Here is a 20,791-nt window from a genome sequence, read left to right as displayed (position 1 = left end):
TGCACTTGTAATTGTACTTTTTAGGATGATATCAACATTCTGAATTCAACATGTTGTTAATAGCTAGCTAAGGTATTAGCATGTGTATGTGTGAACGATGGCTAGCTCCTCAAATGATCCCAGTCCCTTGTATTGTGCATCTGTTGTAGAAAGAGGCGACGATTCGCAGAACATATGTGCTCTACAAATGTTTTATTTTCCTTTGGATGCAGATGCAGGATGCAGAGAGTGAATTCTGCTTGATTAAAACTATCTGATCTCCAAAGTCCACGCCTATAGTCTTAATCAACCACACACAACGCAGAGTTACAGCGGTGCAGTACAGCACCGGTTACATTTGCAGAGCCACTGGGGATGCTAAACAATGTTCAGACCACTCTTGCCAGGCTGGGTAGAGCTCTAGAGCAGTGATGCCAACTAAGCAATTTTGTTGCTAGATTTAGCAACTTTCCAGACTACCCTGGCAACTTTTTTTTCAAACAGCACCTAGCAACAAATTTAACTACTTTTTAAAACGTATTTGGAACTTTTAGCAACTTTTGAAAAGTGACTCAAACGCTAAAATACACGCATTTTCCCTCTAAACGACACAAAAACAATCTTCTCTGTCACACACTCAGTCACAACACACATGCCTGGCTGCAAAAGTGCATTGTGAGTGATGTCAGCAGCAGGCGCTCAGCTCGTGCACAGGCAGCAGCAATTTCAGCAAATTGCAAATTTGCAGCAAATTGCAAAAACATCTTGAACATGTTTGATCTTGAACAGAACTTACAACATCAATCAACATGTCTCAATCAAAATTGTACAGCCAGAAGTACAGAAAAGAGTGGGAGTCTGTACCTGAACAAATGTCAAATCATATTTTTCGCCGTGATGGCCAGTCAATTTGAGTAACGTTATTGTGTATTCTACGTAATGATGCAGTTTTACGTTATCACGCAATGACATCACAACGTCATTTAGCAACCTTTAGCAACAAATCAACCTGCCTCTAGCATTTTACCCTGAAAATGAGTTGGCAACACTGATGTAGAGTTGTTTTTATAGGTAGGACTAAAGGTTTTTAGGCAAATGATCCCAATGAAAACAGAAAACTCCTTAAAAGTGGGAATATGTCAGGCCTATTGGGCCAAAATCAGTTATGGCCTATTGCATAGATAATTGAACAAAAATGAACACAACTTCTAAGAGATCAGATTTTTTGTTTATAAATAATTTGCTACAATGACACACATAGTTAGCTACCCACGTTGTTCCTTTCTTTTAGCACGTGCACATAGTAAGTACACCATCATGCTTTCGGGACACATTTATTTTCAGATTCCACTTCTTTAGTTGTGGACACTAGATCCCTACACTCCCTCTCTTGCTCTTGGTCCTCATCTTTGTAAGTCACCTTGATTTTGCACCTGTGTATTTTATATATTTTTTTTATGACAATATTTAGGTAACTCCATGACAGTAGCTAAAGCAAGGGGCTATAATAGCAGCACACAAGTAAACTACAAATGCATGCTGGGCCAGGCATGCCCTGAGCTCGTGATGCGAGCGCTATATGGAGCGAAATTGGAGAGGCCGAGATGCTCCAGCCTTTGGGAATCTCTCTCTGCTCCTCCCTCCACTCCAGCTCCGCTCACATACTCTGATATAAACATCAAACATGCTGATATTTATTCCAATGTGCATTGTGTTAAAAGCTCAGAGCAATTAGCATTTTCTCAGAAAAAAGGGTAAAAGTAAAAAAAAGTGGATGCAATCTGGTATGAAGTATCTGGGGATTATATTGACATCAGAGTTGAATAAGATAGTGGGCATCAATATGCTTCCAGTTCTGCAAAAAATAAATGGACAAGGGAAAGTTGTGAAATCTTAGTTTATGGGGGGAAAATGTATTCAATTAAAATAGATGGTTGTTCCTAAGTTTAATTATAATTCAATGATGCTACCAATATGCATTCCATCATACATTTTCAAGCAGTGTAATGGTATTGTTAAGATATTATATGGGCAGGAAAAAGACCGTGCATCAGTATGCAGAAAATCCATACCCCTAAAGCAAGACAAGGGTTAGGCCTCCCAGATGTGGAACTGTACAATGTGGCTTTTGAGCTGTCCAGAATGGCTAAGCACTAGAGGAGAGAGGAGGTTGAGGAGAGATGGGTGGTTTGACAGCTCCTTTTGGACCATTACATATTCTATCCCAAAAAAGAGCCAATAATACAGATATTCAGGGCATCAATTCTACGCCATTCTAGGGCAGTGTGGTTGTCAATACATAAAAGGATCAAAGAGTCTATACATAGACAAAGATACAGTATGCTTTTGTAGGATATGATCCTGCTATTTGTGTGGGGAAACTGTCAATAATGTGAGAAAAATGGGTAAAAAAAAAGGTTCATCATTTGGGAGACGTGCACAAGAATGAGGTGTTTTTGTCATTTGAAGAAACGGGATATAAATATAACCTTTGTGATATTGACCTATGGAGATGTGTGCAAATGAAAAGCTGTGTGTCAACACTAGGTGGTGCTATTATGAAAAAGGCAATAATGTAGAATATTTATTTTCTCTACCAGGCTCTGTATGATCAGATTCTTTATGTTACAAACTGCTTAAATAAATGACACCTATGAAAACTTGAGAATTGTGTGGCAAAGGGATTTACAAAGTGAGCTACATACTGTAAGAAGACATGGATGTATGTTATTTCAAATGTTTGTCAAAATGTCAGACAAGCCAAGGGAAAAAGTATACAATTTAACGTTTTTCAATTCAAAGGTTACATAGGATGGGTTTATCACAGGATCATGTGTGTTGGCGATATGAAGGGGCAAAAGGAACTCTCCTTCATGCATTGTGGGAATGCCCAGATGTGCACCCCCTATGGGACAAAGCATTACAGATGGCATTGGATTGTACTTTGGTCACCAAGACTGTCTGTTGAGTAACAAGTCTGAAACAAGAGGGATTTAAAATATGATGTTTTATGTATTGTATCAGTGTAAAGGCTGGTCGTGAAACATTGGAAAAGCTCTCATGAACCCATGTTCACAGAGTGGATGAATATGTTGATATAAACAACAGTGTATGAAATCATGTCAGAAAAAGGCTGGAGACAAATAATAAATACTCCAAAAAGATATCGGAATGATTCTTGTGTTTCCATAATGGCACATAAAATAATAACATGGCCATGAAATAGCATATAATTTACCAGGAAGAAAATGTCCCCATGTATTTGTATTTTTGTTTTGTTTAATGCGTTGGTTGTTTTGTGTTAAAGATGCTTATTATTTTTTTTAAATGGTCTCAGTTGAGTTGAAGAGGGCCTGATACAGATTGTTAGGAAACTAACTGCAAAGTAAAGGTTGTGTAAATCCCCAGTGAATATCTCTGTGTGTAATCCTCTGCAGTACGCCTCAGCTACAGGCCACCTCCTGCTGAGCAGCGACTGGGTGCAAGAAAAAAAGCCACACTCAACAAAACACTCACCCACGTCCTCGCACAATACCCCAAGCAATTAAGATAAATTCTGTAATGATTTTGTTACTTCATCTTCAGTTTCATTTAACAGCAGGGTAAAAAAAGGGAAATTGTGTGCTTACGGCCTAATTGTACAGTCAATAGGATAAAAAGCATGAAAAGGGTTTGAAAAATCTTACAAAGAGATTGGAACTTGAAGGCAGGGTAGTAGTGAAGAAGGCATGTTCAGTATTTATTCACATGGGAGATGAAAAGAGGGACTTTCAAGACATTGCTATTACTCAGCATGAAAAGTAGGGCCTACAGGAAAAAATGTGTGTTAGTTATTGTACTTAACTGTGCTCTCTCTCTCGCTCTCGCTCTCGCTCTCGCTCTCGCTCTCGCTCTCTCTCTCTCTCTCTCTCTCTCTCTCGCTCTCTCTCTCTCTCTCTCTCTCTCTCTCTCTCTCTCTCTCTCTCTCTCTCTCTCTCTCTCTCTCGCTCTCTCTCTCTCTCTCTCTCTCTCGTGTGTGAGAGAGAGAGTGAGAGAGGTGTGTATGTGAGAATGAGAGAGGGGAATATCTAACCTCTGTGTGTACTGTATGTGTGTGTGGATGTGTGTATGTGCACATGCACAAAGGTGAGTTTGTTTATTTTTGTCCACGCTGCATACACACCTTATCAGCAGCCCTAAACAAAATGGTATTGATGAAGGTAGGTAGGCTATAATCACCTGACAATGTACCATTCAGGAAGCCTCTATACCAAAACAGCATATTTGGATACAGCTTCAAGTAAGCTCAATCACACGTAAAGTTCAAATTTCCACATCTACATAACAGCTCAGTAAAGCTTACCAAAATGTTGGGGAAATGTTTGGAACTTTTCCTCGATAATGCCTGATGAACAATACATATTATTAGTTGACATAATCTTTTTATATTGCGTTGCATCAAGTTGCATCAATCTAACTGCTGTGTTGAATATTCATTATCAGTGAAGGTTGTGTATTCTGTCTGTTGAGTAACAAGTCTGAAACAAGGGGGATTTAAAATATGATGTTTTAGGTATTGTATTAGGATAAACCGTTTTATATAAACGTTGAGCTAGCAAATATGTATTTTTATTATATGCAGTATAGATAATCATTTTATTATGACGTATACAGTAAGTGCTTTGAATTTGTCTCTTCAATCTATTTGAGCTATTTCTATGTAGGAAATGAACATGTCGCTTGCTTTCGACGTGTTCGCACGATGTGTTTATTTTTAGTCCTGACCGATTTATCTGAAAAAATATCAATGAGCTTTTGTGAAAAATAACAGAAGTGATTTGCAAATACCAGTGCATTAAACCCCCCAAAATGTATTTCACATAATTACAACAATAAACGTTGTTAAATTCCTATAAATCTAGCTGTTGTTCAGAACTCAAGACTGCAACCCCCATAATGCACATGGGCTTTAGTTTAATCGAAACTATAAACAAGTGACGGGTTGAGAGGTCGAAGCGAGAAACCGGTTGAATGACAGCACGGTTGTACGTTTGGCTGTGATTAAGGTAAAACATCTTACCGACATACAAAGTACTGGTTTTCAGTTATACGATAGCTGGTTATGAATTATATTATTTCACCTAACGGATATGTTTGTTAGAACAGTGCTAGCTGTCTTGTTCCCTAACGCATGTTACAAAACGTCTTGCATAAGTGAATGCCATACCCTGTGTCTCACCACAGCCACTGTTCCATTATATTACACAGAAACCGATACTGGAAGTATTGAAATGTTCATTGATGTAGTCGATAGAACAAATAGCTGTCGCTCAGGTTGATGCCGCTGTCATCTTCTGCGTGACTGTGACCAGTGATGTAGCTCGTGGTAATAAAGGTTGGTAAACTATCAACTCGAGATAAGACGAACAACTACCGATATAAACCAAGACATTACATTTAAAAAATAAAAAAAAGGCATTGACGCAACCAGTCAGGATGCTCTCAATGGTGCAGCTGTAGAACCTTTTGAGGATCTGTGGACTCATGCCAAATCCTCTCAGTAATCCTTCCTCATGACGTCATCTATTTTGTGAAGTGCACCAGTCCCTCCTGCAGCAAAGCACCCCTACAACATGATGCTGCCACCCCCATGCTTCACGGTTGGGATGATGTTCTTCAGCTTACAAGCGTCCTCCAAACGCAACGATGGTCAATATTGCCAAGCATTTCTATTTTTGTTTCATCAGACCAGAGGACTTTTCTCTAAAAAAGTACGACTTTTGTCCCCATGTGCAGTTGCAAACCGTAGTCTGGCTGTTTTATGGCGGTTTTGGAGCAGTGGCTTCTTCCTTGCTGAGCGGCCTTTGAGGTTATGTTGATATAGGACTGGCTTTACTGTTGATATAGATACTTTTGTACCTGTTTCCTCCAGCATCTTCACAAGGTCCTTTGCTGTTGTTCTGGGATTTGATTTGCACTTTTCACACCAAAGTACGTTCATCTCTAGGAGACAGAACGCGTCTCCTTACTGAGCGGTATGATGGCGCGTGGTCCCATGGTGTTTATACATGCGTACTATTGTTTGTACAGATGAACGTGGTACCTTCAGGCGTTTGGAAATTGCTCCCGTGGATGGACCAGACTTGGAGAGGTCTACAATTTGTTTTCTGAGGTCTTGGCTGATTTATTTGGATTTTCCTATGATGTCAAGCAAAGAGGCACTGAGTTTGAAGGTAGGCCTTGAAATACATCCACAGGTACACCTCCAATTGACTCAAATGATGTCAATTAGCCTATTAGAAGCTTCTAAAGTCATGCCATAACTTTCTGGAATTTTCCAAGCTGTTGAAAGGCACAGTCAACTTAGTGTATGTAAACTTCTGACCCACTGGAATTGTGATACAGTGCATTAATCGGTCTGTAAACAATTGTTGGAAAAATGACTTGTATCATACACAAAGTAGATGTCTAAAACCGACTCGCCAAAACTATAGTTTGTTCACAAGAAATTTGTGGAGTGGTTGAAAAACGAGTTTTAATGACTCCAACCTAAGTGTATGTAAACTTCCGACTTCAACTGTGTGTATGTGTGATATATATATATATATACACTGCTCAAAAAAATAAAGGGAACACTTAAACAACACAATGTAAGTCCAAGTCAATCACACTTCTGTGAAATCAAACTGTCCACTTAGGAAGCAACACTGGTTGGCAATAAATTTCACATGCTGTTGTGCAAATGGAATAGACAAAAGGTGGGAATTATAGGCGATTAGCAAGACACTCCCAATAAAGGAGTGATTCTGCAGGTGGTGACCACAGACCACTTCTCAGTTCCTATGCTTCCTGGCTGATGTTTTGGTCACTTTTGAATGCTGGCAGTGCTCTCACTCTAGTGGTAGCACGAGACGGAGTCTACAACCCACACAAGTGGCTCAGGTAGTGCAGCTCATCCAGGATGGCACATCAATGCGAGCTATGGCAAGAAGGTTTGCTGTGTCTGTCAGCGTAGTGTCCAGAGCATGGAGGCGCTACCAGGAGACAGGCAGTACATCAGGAGACGTGGAGGAGGCCGTAGGAGAGCAACAACCCAGCAGCAGGACCGCTACCTCCGTCTTTGTGCAAGGAGGAGCAGGAGGAGCACTGCCAGAGCCCTGTAAAATGACCTCCAGCAAACCACATGTGCATGTGTCTGCTCAAACGGTCAGAAACAGACACCATGAGGGTGGTATGAGGGCCCGACGTCCACAGATGGCGGTTGTGCTTACAGCCCAACACCGTGCAGGACGTTTGGCATTTGCCAGAAAACACCAAGATTGTCAAATTCTTCCAACATGACCGGTTTGGCGGTGGGGCAGTCATTGTGTGGGATGGCATTTCTTTGGGGGGCAGCACAGCCCTCCATGTGTTCGCCAGAGGTACCCTGACTGCCATTAGGTACCGAGATGAGATCCTCAGACCCCTTGTGAGACCATATGCTGGTGCGGTTGGCCCTGGGTTCCTCCTAATGTAAGACAATGCTAGACCTCTTGTGGCTGGAGTGTCAGCAGTTCCTGCAAGAGGAAGGCATTGATGCTATGGACTGGCCCGCCCGTTCCCCAGACCTGAATCCAATTGAGCACATCTGGGACATCATGTCTCGCTCCATCCACCAACGCCACGTTGCATCACAGACTGTCCAGGAGTTGGCGGATGCTTTAGTCCAGGTCTGGGAGGAGATCCCTCAGGAGACCATCCGCCACTTCATCAGGAGCATGCCCAGGCGTTGTAGGGAGGTCATACAGCCACGTGGAGGCCACACACACTACTGAGCCTCATTTTGACTTGTTTTAAGGACATTACATCAAAGTTGGATCAGCCTGTAGTGTGGTTTTCCACTTTAATTTTGAGTGTGACTCCAAATCCAGACCTCCATGGGTTGATAAATTTGATTTCCATTGATCATTTTTGTGTGATTTTGTTGTCAGCACATTCAACTATGTAAAGAAAAAAGTATTTAATAAGAATATTTCATTCATTCAGATCTAGGATGTGTTATTTTAGTGTGGCTATTATTTGCATTCAAGACCAGTTTCTTTTCATTGCTCTGTTTGTCAGAGTAGCTACTCATTTCGGTCATTTGTGTGGTATGAAAATAGATTCTGCTAATGTCTTCTGTCGCGTAAAATAACAGAATTGCATGAAATGCATTTTATAAAAGGCAAAAATATTTTCCCCAATGTGGTGAAATCCTAAAAACAGCTCTGCCCAACTGTAGGCTATGTCACTACGCAAATGCGATTTCATAGAAGCGTGCAATGTTTTATTATAACCGAGTGGCTGCGGAACAGAAAAATCAATAGAAATTAAGCTTCTGCGCATGTACATATTCTATACTTTATATGCGTGGAGAACAGGCTACTCAGGCTAATGGTGCTCGTTTAATGAAGTTAGATCAAAGCAGAGTCAATGTTTGCAAGATCACATAATGATAGTATTCTACAGAACCCGAAATATTATAGCATCGTTTAATGTTACTGTTTGACAACCATCTGCTCTAAATTTCACTCACTTTACATCATCTGAAACAACACTGTAGGACACTTGAGAAACTAAGATCTAACTGAATATCTCCATGAAACTGTTTTCAGATCAGTGGTTGGGTTGCAGATGCTGCATGGACGTTTCATCGTTAAAACTTTGTACGGAACTTTGTACAGAACTAATAGAATGACAAATGCCAGAGTTCTGCTGACCACACCCCCTTGGTGTGACACAATTGAAACGGTAAAACGAGGCTTTTTCCCAGAGACATGCTATTTCACCCTTGAGGAGGTAGATAATGTGTTGATTTCCCTACCAAACAAGGCAAGCGAATCAGATGTGGCCTTTAAAGTCTCATAAGTGACACCAAGACCCCAGTCCTCCCATGCCCTCATGCATATCTTCAATGCCTGTCTGATTAATGGAAAGGTACCTGACTCATGGCTGGGTGTTCTTATGCACGGAATACTAAAAAACACAATGTTCCAGATAATCCATCTATACTGAACAATAATATAAACGCAACAATTTCAAAGATTTGACTAAGTTACAGTTCATAGAAGGGAAGGGTGAAGAAGCCGAATGTGGAGTTCCTGGGCTGGCGTTGTTACAACGTGGCCTGCGGTTGTGGGGCCAGTTGGCCGTATTGCCAATTTCTCTAAAGTGACATTGGAGTTGGGTTATGGTAGAGAAATGTACATTTTTAAATTCTCTGGCAACAGCTCTGTTGGACATGCCTGCAGTCCGCATGCCAATTGCACGCTCCTTCAACTTGACATCTGTGGCATTGTGTTGTGACACAACTGCACATTTTAGACTGGCCTTTTATTGTCCCCAGCACAAGGTGCACCTGTGTGATCATGCTGTTTAATCAGCTTCTTGTTATGCCACACATGTCCGGTGGCTGGATTATCTTGGTAAAGGAGAAATGCGCACAACATTTGAGAGAAATAAGCTTTTTTCAAAATGGGGACCAACACTATACATGTTGCATTTATATTTTTGTCCTGTATACATGGAGAGACAATTCCCTCTTTCCCTTTGTCTGTAAAGTGTTCACGGAATGCTTGCTCGCCCACATACTACCATGGCTTTTAGATACAGGCATTCTCTCTCCCAAACAAAAGGCATAGACAGACAGTCAATGAATGAGCATGTTTTCTGCATAAAAACTGGAATTGATGGCTCAAAGCATGAATCGGCAAAGTTTTACACTGTTTTTGGACTTCAGAGATGCCTTTTGTTTATCGCATAGTGTAATCGATGCACTTGAGGAAATACGAATGTTTCAGCCTTATGTGGACATCATATCCCATGTGTACGAAGGTTCTTTTCTCCAAGTTATATGTGGGAAGCAGCTGACTGAACCAATCCCTCCCTGGGTTGGCATAAAAACAGGCTGCCCATGGAGTGCTGTTTACTACATCCTAGCCATCAACCAGTGGCTGAAATGGCTATGCCAGTGTGCCCGAGCCCATGTGTGGTGACCGAACCCAGTGCAGGGGTATGATGACGATGATGACGTTCAGATCTCCTGCAGAGAGGAGCATGTTCTCAACAATATGCTCTCTTGCATAGATTACTTTTTGAAATGGTCTGGGCAGGAAGTTAAAGACACGGTGCATTGTGCAGTGTATGAAAGACGCAGTGGAGGCAACCGCTGGAACAAGCCCCCAACACTAGTGTTCTCTCGGCATGAAACATTACAGCAATCACGAACGTAAGTTAAATGTTGCTAGCGAGTGAGGGGGGGGGGGACAAGTTGAGGAGCTTTTCCATGAGTATTCAACCAGGCTTGAAATGATTGACATTTCCCCTCTGCCTGTGGTCATGAAGCTAGACGCTGTGAGAGAGGTGTCCTAGCAAAGATTCAACATCTGCCTGCCGATGTGCGTATACCAAGTAGGTTCTGAGTGAAATTAACAACATCGTTCAAGCGGTGAGAAAGTGGCTGTGCTTAAACGCACACACCACACGTGACGTTCTCTTCCTGAGCCCAAGAGAGGGGGTTTGTGTGTCCCGAATGTTGAGTGGATTTACACTGCTACCAGACTGACTCACCTGTTGAACATGCTCAACAGAGACGATGTGACAGTTGGGGAATTAGCCAGAGCCTCCCTCCTTCTGGACCAACGGAAGGGGAATGTGCCACTGACAATGAGGACAGCTTCCTGGGTTTCAGGAGGAAGACCAATTGGACACTCGTGCTGCGGTCTTTGGAGTCTGGTCAGACTGGCCGGACCCGTGCAACCTCAGATGGGCATGGACTGACGCGCAAACTGAGCCAGTGACTGCCTCTGATGCATTTGTGGCAGACCTCTGTGTTGTGGAGGCTTCTGTCACCCATGACGGAACATCTCCTCCTACATCAGGGAAAACACTCCTCGGTATCAGACTGATGCAGCTATGGCAACACTGGCCTAAGTATGCAGGGGAAACTTGCTGCTCCAGACTGTGACACCTCTGTCTCCCATTCCATGTACTGTACCAGAATGCTGCCATTGGCGAGGACGTTCTCACCTCTACTGTTAAGCCGAGGCTGCAAGTTCTACCAACAAAACATAACCTAGCACTCCTGTACCCTGCAAACCATGACCCATTTTGTATTCTTCATGAGTCAAATGTAATGGATTCTTTTTCCCTTGTTGTGAATGGTTGCTGTTCATACAAGGTTTTGTACATTGTTAGACATGACTGCCTTGTCGACCTGATAGACAGCGAGGTGAGACGGGTAGTCTCACCAACAGCACACATTTATAAACGTTCTTGTGGTTAAGAGGATGGTTTAATGTTGCTGATGATGCGTTTTCCTGTGTGCCAAATATGCCAGATGTTGTTGGGGGGAGGCCAGAAGGAGGTGCTCATTTTGGAAGTGGCTGCTCATTTGACGGCTGCATGGAGCAGGTCTTTGCCGACACGTTTCTTAAATACCAGCCCCTCGTGGCACGCTTGGACAGCCTCGGGTGTAGGTGCAAGCTGGTTGCACTGATATTTGGACGCGTACATTGGCTTACAGTGCGTGGCCTCCAGATTGCGGGCCTGCCAAAAACTAGGGCTGCTCCGTTTCAGCTTTTGTGGGCACCCTAGCTGTTTGGAGGAGGAGGTGCTTTGACTGCAATGCATACATGGACGTTTGGAATGTTTTTTTGTGTCCTTTTTCTAATGTAAATTTGAGTAGTGGATTCAAATTAAGTATTTAAAATGTGTGCGCTCAACATAAGACTGTCGTCATGCTCGTGTCTCTTCCACATGTCACTCAATGCCAGCCTGCTTGTGCTCATTTGAAGTATGACAGTGGTGACAATTGCTTGAAACACTGGAGTTGTTAAAGAAATCTATGATTTATGTGCAGTAGCTGCTGCATTCAGTGACCGGGTATTGAAGACTTCAAGCTACAGTAGTTGAATATTAGTTCATATTTAGAAACGCCACTTTGCATCTTGTTTACATCTCTCCCCACCTAGTCTTTTTCAAAGCTACTTTACATGAAAGTAACCTTTTGTGTTTGAAACTTTTGTAAACGCTGTTTGTTTATTAGTTAAAGGTTTGAAAGTGCAAAGGGTTTGGAAATGGTTTATATACAGTAAATACTGAACAAAAAATATAAATGCAACATGCAACAATTTCAAATATTTGATTGAGTTAGAGTTCATATGAAAAAATCAGTCAAATTTGAAAAATTCATTAGATCCCAATCTATGGATTTCACATGACTGGGCAAACAGATATGCATCTGTTGGTCATAGATGCATAACAAAATGGGCCTCAGATTCTCATCACGGTATTTCTGTGTGTTCAAATTTCCATTGATAAAATGCAATTGTGTTCGTTGTCCGTAGCTTTTGCCTGCCCATACCATAACCCCACCGTCACCATGGGGCACTCTATTCACAATGTTGATATCCGCAAACCGCTCGCCCACACGATGCAATACACGTGGTCTGCAGTTGTGAGGCCAGTTGGACGAACTGCCAGATTTTCCAAAATGACGTTGGAGGCGGCTTATGGTAGAGAAATTAACATTCAGTTCTTTGGCAACCGCTTTGGTGAACAGTCCTGCAGTCAGCATGCCAATTGCACGCTCCCTCAACTTGAGACCTCTGTTGCGTGACAAAACAAATTTTAGAGGCCTTTTATCGTACCAAGCACAAGGGGCACCTGTGTAATGATCATGCTGTTTAATCAGCTTCTTGATATGCCACATCTGTCAGGTGGCTGGATTATCTTGGCAAAGGATAAATGCTCACTAACAGGGATGTAAACAAATTAGCTTTTCGTGTGTTAGGAACATTTCTGGGTTCTTTTAATTTCAGCTCATGAAACATGGGACCAACACTTTACATGTTGCGTTTATACTTTTGTTCAGTGTGTACTTCATCAACTGTATTTCTTTATTATTAGTTGAGTATACCACAGTGTAATATTGTTGGACCATATTTTCCTCGCTCCCCCAGTGCCTCCAATGGCTGGCCGGCTGCTGAAAGTGTCGTCTTTTGCAGCGGCAGTGGTGGCGTCGTCAGGCTTCTACCTCTACAACAACAAACAACTGGACCCCAATGACATCAGCCTGGTCCGCTTCGGGCGGGCCGCAGCTACGGTCAGTACACAACCACACAGACCCTACTGTAGGGCCACAGCACATAACCATGAGTACACAAACACATCAGTCTGGTCAGTATAGTATACCAACCACACAAACTAGGGTTGTAAAAACTAGGCCTATAGGTTATGCCTCGTTGGCAGTGTATGCCTCTTGAGCGAATCTGATCTGAAAAAACATTAAGGGCTATTCAGTTAAAACAACTAGAACCTATGCGCACGTTGCAATTAAATTCCAATCTTAATTGACGCATTTCAAACGATCCTTTTGTGAAGCGCAGCGGGGAACTAGTTCTGTACGATGGTGAGTGGTGGGGTTGATAAGCCAATGGAATTCTCCATTGTTTAAATCTCCAGTTTGGGAACATTTTGTCTTCCAAGTATATTACAACGAGGATGGACAGAAAGAGAATGTTGCCACTGCTCAAATAGAATACAGTGCATTCGGAAAGTATTCAGACCGCTTGACTTTTTCCCCACATTTTTTAAAGTTGCAGCCATTTTCTGAAATTGATTAAATACACAATTTTCCTCATCAATCTACACACAATACCCCATAATGACAAAGCGATAACAGGTTTTTTACTAAATGTTTGCAAATGTATAACAAAAATTAAAACAGGGGGCCTCTCGAGTGGCACAGCTAGAGATCCTGGTTCGAGTCCAGGCTCTGTCACAGCCGGCCGCGACCGGGAGACCCATGGGGCGGCACAAAATCGACCTTCGCCTCTCCTGAGTCTGTACAGGAGTTGCAGCGATGGGACAAGACCGTAACTACCAATTTGATATCACGAAATTGAAAAAAAATTAAATAAATACAGAAATACCTTTTTATTTACATACGTTTTCAGACCGTTTGAGACTCAAAATTTAGCTCAGGTGCATCCTATTTCCATTGATTGTCCTTGATGTTTCTACGACTTGATTGGAGTCCATCTGTGGTAAATTCAATTGATTGGACATAATTTGGAAAGGCACACACCTGTCAATATAAGGTCCCACAGTTGACAGTGCATGTCAGAGCCAAAACCAAGCCATGAGGTCGAAGGAATTGTCCGTAGAGGTCTGTGACAGGATTGTGTCGAGGCACAGATCTGGAGAAGGGTACCTAACAATTTCTTCAGCATTGAAGGTCCCGAAGAACACAGTGGCCTCCATCATTCTTAAATGGAAGAAGTTTAGAACCACCAAGACTTTTTCCAGAGCTGGCCGCCCTGCTAAATTGAGCAATTGGGGGAGAAGGGCCTTGGTCAGGGAGGTGACCAAGAACCCGATGGTCACTCTGACAGAGCTCCAGAGTTTCTCTGGAGATGGGAGAAACTTCCAGAAGGACAACCATCTCTGCGGTACACCACCAATCAGGCCTTTATGGTAGAGAGGCCAGACGGAAGCAACTCCTCAGTAAAAAGAACATGACAGCCCGCCTGCAGTTTGCCAATAGGCACCTAAAGACTCTCAGACCATGAGAAACAAGATTCGTTGGTCTAATGAAACTAAGATTGAACTCTTTGGCCTGAATGCAAAGTGTCACATCTGGAGGAAACCTTGCACCATCCCTAAGGTGATGCGTGGTGTCAGCATCAAGCTGTGGGACTAGTAAGGATCGAGGGAAAGTTGAACGGGGCAAAGTACAGAGATCCTGATAACCTGCTCCAGAGCGCTCAGGACTGAAGGTTCACCTTCCAACAGGACAACGACCCTAAGCACACAGCCAAGACAACACTGGAGTGGCTTCCACCTCATGAAGCTGGTTGAGAGAATGCCAAGAATGTGCAAAGCTGTCATCAAGGCAAAGGGTGGCTATTTGAAGAATCTAAAATCTACTTTGAAGAATCTCTAATATATATATCTTTTTTGATTTAACACCATTTATTTTTGGGTTACTATATGATTCCATGTGTTATTATATAGTTTTGATGTCTTCACTATTATTCTACAATGTAGAAAATATGGAAAAATATATAGTAAAACCCCTGAATGAGTAGGTGTTCTTAAACTTTTGACCAGTAGTGTAGGGAAAAATACACGTTTTAAAATGTACACCAATCGATTGGTTGAAAGAACCGACGACCTAGAGTCGACCAAGATAAAATAAAAATGTGTCCTGGACAGCCCTACCCAGCTGCTATTGCATTGGTGTCTATGGGAGACCCACTCCACTAAGTAGACAGGAACTGACCATTTTTTTCAATGGTGAACGACTTGAGTGAACTATATTCATTTATCCACCATCTTTGCTATTGCTCAGGTCAGTCGCGACTTGCGAACTTTGCAGGTGTTTCTGATTAATAAACAATGCCATGCTGGTGGGTGGTACTATTTTAAATAAAACCCAGCTCAACAAAACAGCAAAAAAAAAATACACACGTCATTTTATAGGGAAAGATACGTCGTAGGCAAGAATTTTCATGAAGCCTGCAGTTTGGTTCAACTAAACTTTGATTAAAACGACTTCGGGCTGAATCCACTGTTAGTACACAACCATGCAAGCACATGAATGTACAAATAAGTCTTTTTAACTGTGTTTTCCTTGTAGACTGCCGTGATCAGCTATGACTACATGACATCTCTGAAACATGTGGAGTATGGATCAGAGGAATACTGGGCGCTCAAATCCCAGGTAAGGCTAGGGCTTGGCTATATGGCCAAAATATCATTGTGTGAATTTTTCATACTTTTGATGGTATTTTATGGTTTTTAAATTGTTTTAATTTCTAAATATGCTTTATGGCTAGTGCATGACCCTAGGGTTGAAACACATACTTTATAAGTGAATTCAATGTGGTTTTCTCCATTCTGATTTGTTTTATACTGTTCAGTCCAACTTCAAACAAATCATTTTCAGCATTTTTGTAAATTTCTGCATTTCCTGTACTTTTGTTTCCTCTTCCACACTGTGCCATGCAGAGCTGCATGGTATGGGCAAAACACCTAGGCCTAGTAAATTGGTGAATTGTTGGAGTCATGGAAATAGAATGATTATTCAAATTTGACATAGTAAAACAAGTAAAAAAAATTATAAATGATATTACATGCTGAAACCCTCTTATTAAACACCAATGTTATTCACTAAATTGATGGTTCATGTATGATGTTTTACAGCTTTGTCATTAAATCTTGTGATTTTTTAAATATTTTTTTATCATCTTAAATTGTCCTATTTTACATGTGATAAAGTCACACAGAGGGCCAAAAATCATTACAGACAACTGTGATAATCTGAAGTACCCAAAAGGACCACTAGATGTTTTGTGATGGATTACATACAATCCTTGAAAAATACCTACGTTCTGGTAGGTAATTGGTAAACTTCGTATGTTTGCAACCCTAGTTGGAATATAGTGTGCTGCACCTTGAATACACTGAGTACGTTTACATGCACACTAATAAGTCGATATTAAACTATAAACACCCAACTCTGCTTATCTTACTTCGATTTTGTCCTCACACCGATTTAAGCATATGCCGCTAAAAAAAACCTAGCTTTTTAATTGATGTTTTGAATTATTAGGACATGTAAACAGCTTAATCAGTGTTCCTATTGTGCATTTGATCTGCGCATGTGCCAGCACATCCCGGTAGCGCAAGCCTCTTACAGTATTTGCGAGTGAAGGGAGTTCGGAAAAACAAAGTATGCAATTTAGAAATAGTTTTCACATACCAACTTTATACTGTGTGTCCGAACACCGAATCAACGTTTGTTTTGGTAGAACGTTTGTTTTGATTGCCGATTTTCTGCATTTCAAGTAAAGATTCACCCATTTTGAATGTTATATTGTTTTTGTGCATCTCTGAGCGACGTTAAATCCCTGGGTCATTTCATGTGTATCTGAGTGTAACGGATGTGAAATGGCTAGCTAGTTAGCGGTGGTCCGCGCTAATAGCGTTTCAATCGGTTACGTCAGTCGCTTTGAGACCTTGAGTTGAAGTAGTGGTTCCCCTTGCTCTGCAAGGGCTGCGGCTTTTGTGGAGCGATGGGTAACGACGCTTCGTGGGTGACTGTTGTTGATGTGTGCAGAAGGTCCCTGGTTCAAGCCCGTGTCGGGGCGAGGGGACGGTCTAAAAGTATACTGTTACATGAGCTATTGCAGTTCAAGCAGTCAGAAATGCGGCCGTTATGACGTAGCATTGTGATAAACGCTCTCACTACATGATCACGAAAACGTCTGTCATACATGTCAGATGGCCAATGTCATAACGCGGGAGGTTGTCTTCTCTTGAATTAGCCATTGATTTATATTTGAGCAATATTTCTAACTAGAGAAATGTAATTTAAGAGGGTCTAACACCTTTCTGCCTCTTCAGTCCAGGGTGCATTGCATGGTGCCGTTACGAACGTGTCGTGGTAATTGTTCTAGTCAAACGGGAGACTTTTAGATTTCTTCAAAACAATTGAACTTTATTAATTACTGCAGTAATGGAGCGTTAACAGTCACCCAATGGTGTAGAGTTAAAGCCCAATTAAACAGGATTTGGTTACAACTCTTTTTTTTTTTTTTTTTTGTCTTCCTGCGTCCTTGTGACAAAGAGATCCGTGAAATTATACAAAGGTGTACATTGTGCTCTCATGCGACAGACATCAAGATTTACATTGCGCCACATATCTGTCGCTAGTTCACGTACTGCTTGTTTATACAGAAATACTAACGCAGCATAGGATACTAAGCCCTTCCCTCAGAATGATGGAGTCCAGTTTTCAACTGCCGTATGGGATAAATAAACCGGAGATTGGGTCACCCTGGCACTGACAGACAGGCACACAGACACTAATCATGGAATGTTGTCTTATCACCAAGCCATTGTAAATTGACAGTCAGCGTTAAATCTCAAACACATGAGTTCTAAGAACCCTATTCTGTTGCCTCTAAGAAAAACAGTGTGAATGTACTAATATATCAATACATTGTAATAGAAAAGTAATGTTGTAATTCTACGACAAATGTCAGACTACTCTGAGGCACATCGCTGTTTGTTCTATACAAGATAAAGGGAAATGGGGATACCTAGTCAGTTGTCCAACTGAATGTATTCAACTGAAATGTGTCTACCGCATTTAACCCAACCCCTCTGAATCAGAGAGGTGTGGGGGGCTGCCTTAATCGACAGATTTTCACAACGATTTTCACGTTGCTACCAAACTTATTATTAAAAAAAACGAAATGAAACATTTCTTCACAAAAAAACTTTGTACACATATTAGTGTTGTGTAACAGTGCATTCGGAAAGTATTCAGACCCCTTGACTTTCTCCATATTTTGTTACGTTACAGCCTTATTCTGTATTAAATAAAACTATTTCCTCATAAATCTACACACAATACCACATAATGACAAAGCAAAAACAGGTTTTTTGAAATGTTTGCAAATGTATTAAAAATAAAACTGAAATGCCTTAAGTATTCAGACCCTTTGCTATGAGACTCAAACTTGAGCTCACGTGCATCCTGATTCCATTGATCATCCTTGAGATGTTTCTACAACTTGATTTGGAGTCCTTCTGTGGTAAATAAAATTGATTTGAACATGATCTGGAAATGCACACACCTCTCTATATAAGGTCCCACAGCACTGATGGTGCATGTCAGAGCCAAAGCCAAGCCATGAGGTCGAAGGAATTGTCCGTAGACCTCCAAGACAGGATTGTGTCGATGCACAAATCTGGGGAAGGGTACCAAAAAATGTATGCAGCATTGAAGGTCCTCAAGAACACAATGGCCTCCATCATTCTTAAATGGAAGTTTGGAACCACCATGTCTCCTCCTAGAGCTGGCTGCCTGGCCAAACTGCGCAACCGGCGGAGAAGGGCCTTGGTCAGGGAGGTGACCTTCCAGAAGGACAACCATCTCTGCAGCACTCCACCAATCAGGCCTTTTATGGTGGAGTGGCCAGCCAGAAGCCACTCCTCCAGTAAAAGGCACATGACAGCCCACTTGGAGTTTGCCAATAGGCACCTAAAGGACTCTCAGGCCATTACAAACAAAACTCTCTGGTCTGATGAAACCAAGATTGAATTCTTTGGCCTGAATGCCAAATCCATTTTATAATAAGGCTGTAATGTAACAATGTGGAAAAGGGTGAAGCGGTCTGAATACTTTCCGAGTACACTGTAGCTAGCTAACATATTCATGCTTTGCCTATTCCTCTCTTTATAAGAAACCATTACACAAACAACATGCATATACCAGCACTGGTACCGTGCTGTATTAGATACCTATGTTTGCTCTGACTCTTAAGTACATTTAGCAAGCTAGCTAAATTCAAATCAAAGAAAGGTTTATTTGTAACATGCGCCGAAATACAACAGGTCTGTACACCTTACTGTGAAATTCTTACTTACAAGCCTTTAACCAACAATGCAGTTCAAGAAATGGAGTTAAGAAAATATTTACTAAATAAACTAAAGTAAACAAATGTAAGAAAAAATGTAAAGTAACAATTAAATAACTAAGCTATATACGGGGTACTGGTACCCAGTCGATGTACAGGCAAGTTGAGGTAATTTGTACAGCAGGTAGGGGTAAAGTGACTATGCATACATAATAAACAGAGTAGCAGCAGTGTAAAAACAAATGGGGGGTTGTCAATGTAAATAGTCCGGTTGTCCATTTTGTTTAATTTTTCTACCCCCTCTACCCCCTCTTCTACCCCTTCTTTCATGGGGGTAGAAGCTGTTAAGGAGCCTTTTGGTCCTAGAATTGGCGCTTCGGTACCAGTTGCCGTGTGGTAGCAGAGAGAACAGTCTATGACTTGGGTGACTGGAGTCTCTGACAAATTTTATGTTCTCCCTCTGACACAGCCTAGTATATAGGTCCTGGATGGCAAGAAGCTTGGCCCCGGTGATGTACTTGGCTGTAATCACTACCCTCTGTAGCGCCTTGCGGTCGGAGGCCGAGCAGTTGCCATACCAAGCGGTGATTCCATGGTCAGGATGCTCTCGATGGTGCAGCTGTAGAACATTTTGAGGATCTGCGGACCCATGCCAAATCTTTTCAGTCTCCTGAGAGGGAAAAGGTGTTGTCGTGCCTTCTTTATGACTGTCTTAGTTTGTTTGGACTGTGATAGTACGTTGGTGATGTGGACACCAAGGAATTTGAAACTCTCGACTCGCTCCACTACAGCCCCGTCAATGTTAATGGGGGCCTGCCTTTTAATGTTTGGCCTTCCTTTTCCTGTAGTCTACGATCAGCTCCTTTGTCTTGCTCCCATTGAGGGAGAGGTTGTTGTCCTGGCAACACACTGCCAGGTCTCTGACCTCCTCCCTATAGGCTGTCACATCATTGTCAGTTATCAGGCCTACCACTGTTGTGTCGTCAGCAAACTTAATGTTGGAGTTCTGTTTGGACAGTCGTGGGTGAAAAGGGAGTACAGGAGGGGACTAAGCACACACCCCTGAGGGGATCAGCGTGGCAGATGTTGCCTACCCTTACCACTTGGGGGTGGCCCGTCAGGAAGTCCAGGATCTAGTTGCAGAGGGAGGTGTTTAGTCCCAGGGTCCTTAGCTTTGTGATGTGCTTTGTGGGCACTGGTGTTGAATGCTGAGCTGTAGTCAATAAATAGCATTCTCACATAGGTGTTCCTTTTGTCCAGGTGGGAAAGGGCATTGTGGAGTGCAATTGAGATTCCATCATCTGTGGATCTGTTTTGGAGGTATGTAAATTGGAGTGGGTCTAGGGTTTCCTGGATGATGGTGTTGATGTGAGCCATGACCA

At 42.0% G+C, this 20,791-nt stretch overlaps 1 protein-coding gene across 2 annotated transcripts in view; it reads left to right on the top strand.

Moving 5' to 3' along the window:
• The first annotated feature begins 4,921 nt into the window (after positions 1 to 4,921).
• Positions 4,922 to 20,791, top strand: part of adck1 (aarF domain containing kinase 1) — a 162,980-nt gene continuing 147,110 nt past the window's right edge. Inside the window, exons 1-3 of one of the 2 annotated variants that reach the window (XM_055863860.1) lie at positions 4,922 to 5,024; positions 12,939 to 13,081; positions 15,620 to 15,703. In XM_055863860.1, the coding sequence (XP_055719835.1) occupies positions 12,947 to 13,081; positions 15,620 to 15,703 (219 nt within the window). In that variant the 5' untranslated portion in view covers positions 4,922 to 5,024; positions 12,939 to 12,946. The remainder of the gene's footprint in view (positions 5,025 to 12,938; positions 13,082 to 15,619; positions 15,704 to 20,791) is intronic. The other variant, XM_055863861.1, reaches the window with a different exon arrangement.

This window comes from Salvelinus fontinalis, chromosome 15 (genome assembly GCF_029448725.1).
Source record: "Salvelinus fontinalis isolate EN_2023a chromosome 15, ASM2944872v1, whole genome shotgun sequence".
NCBI lineage: Eukaryota > Metazoa > Chordata > Actinopteri > Salmoniformes > Salmonidae > Salvelinus > Salvelinus fontinalis.
Note: the sequence above shows the minus strand (reverse complement) of the source record. Positions and strands in the feature narration are given on the sequence as shown.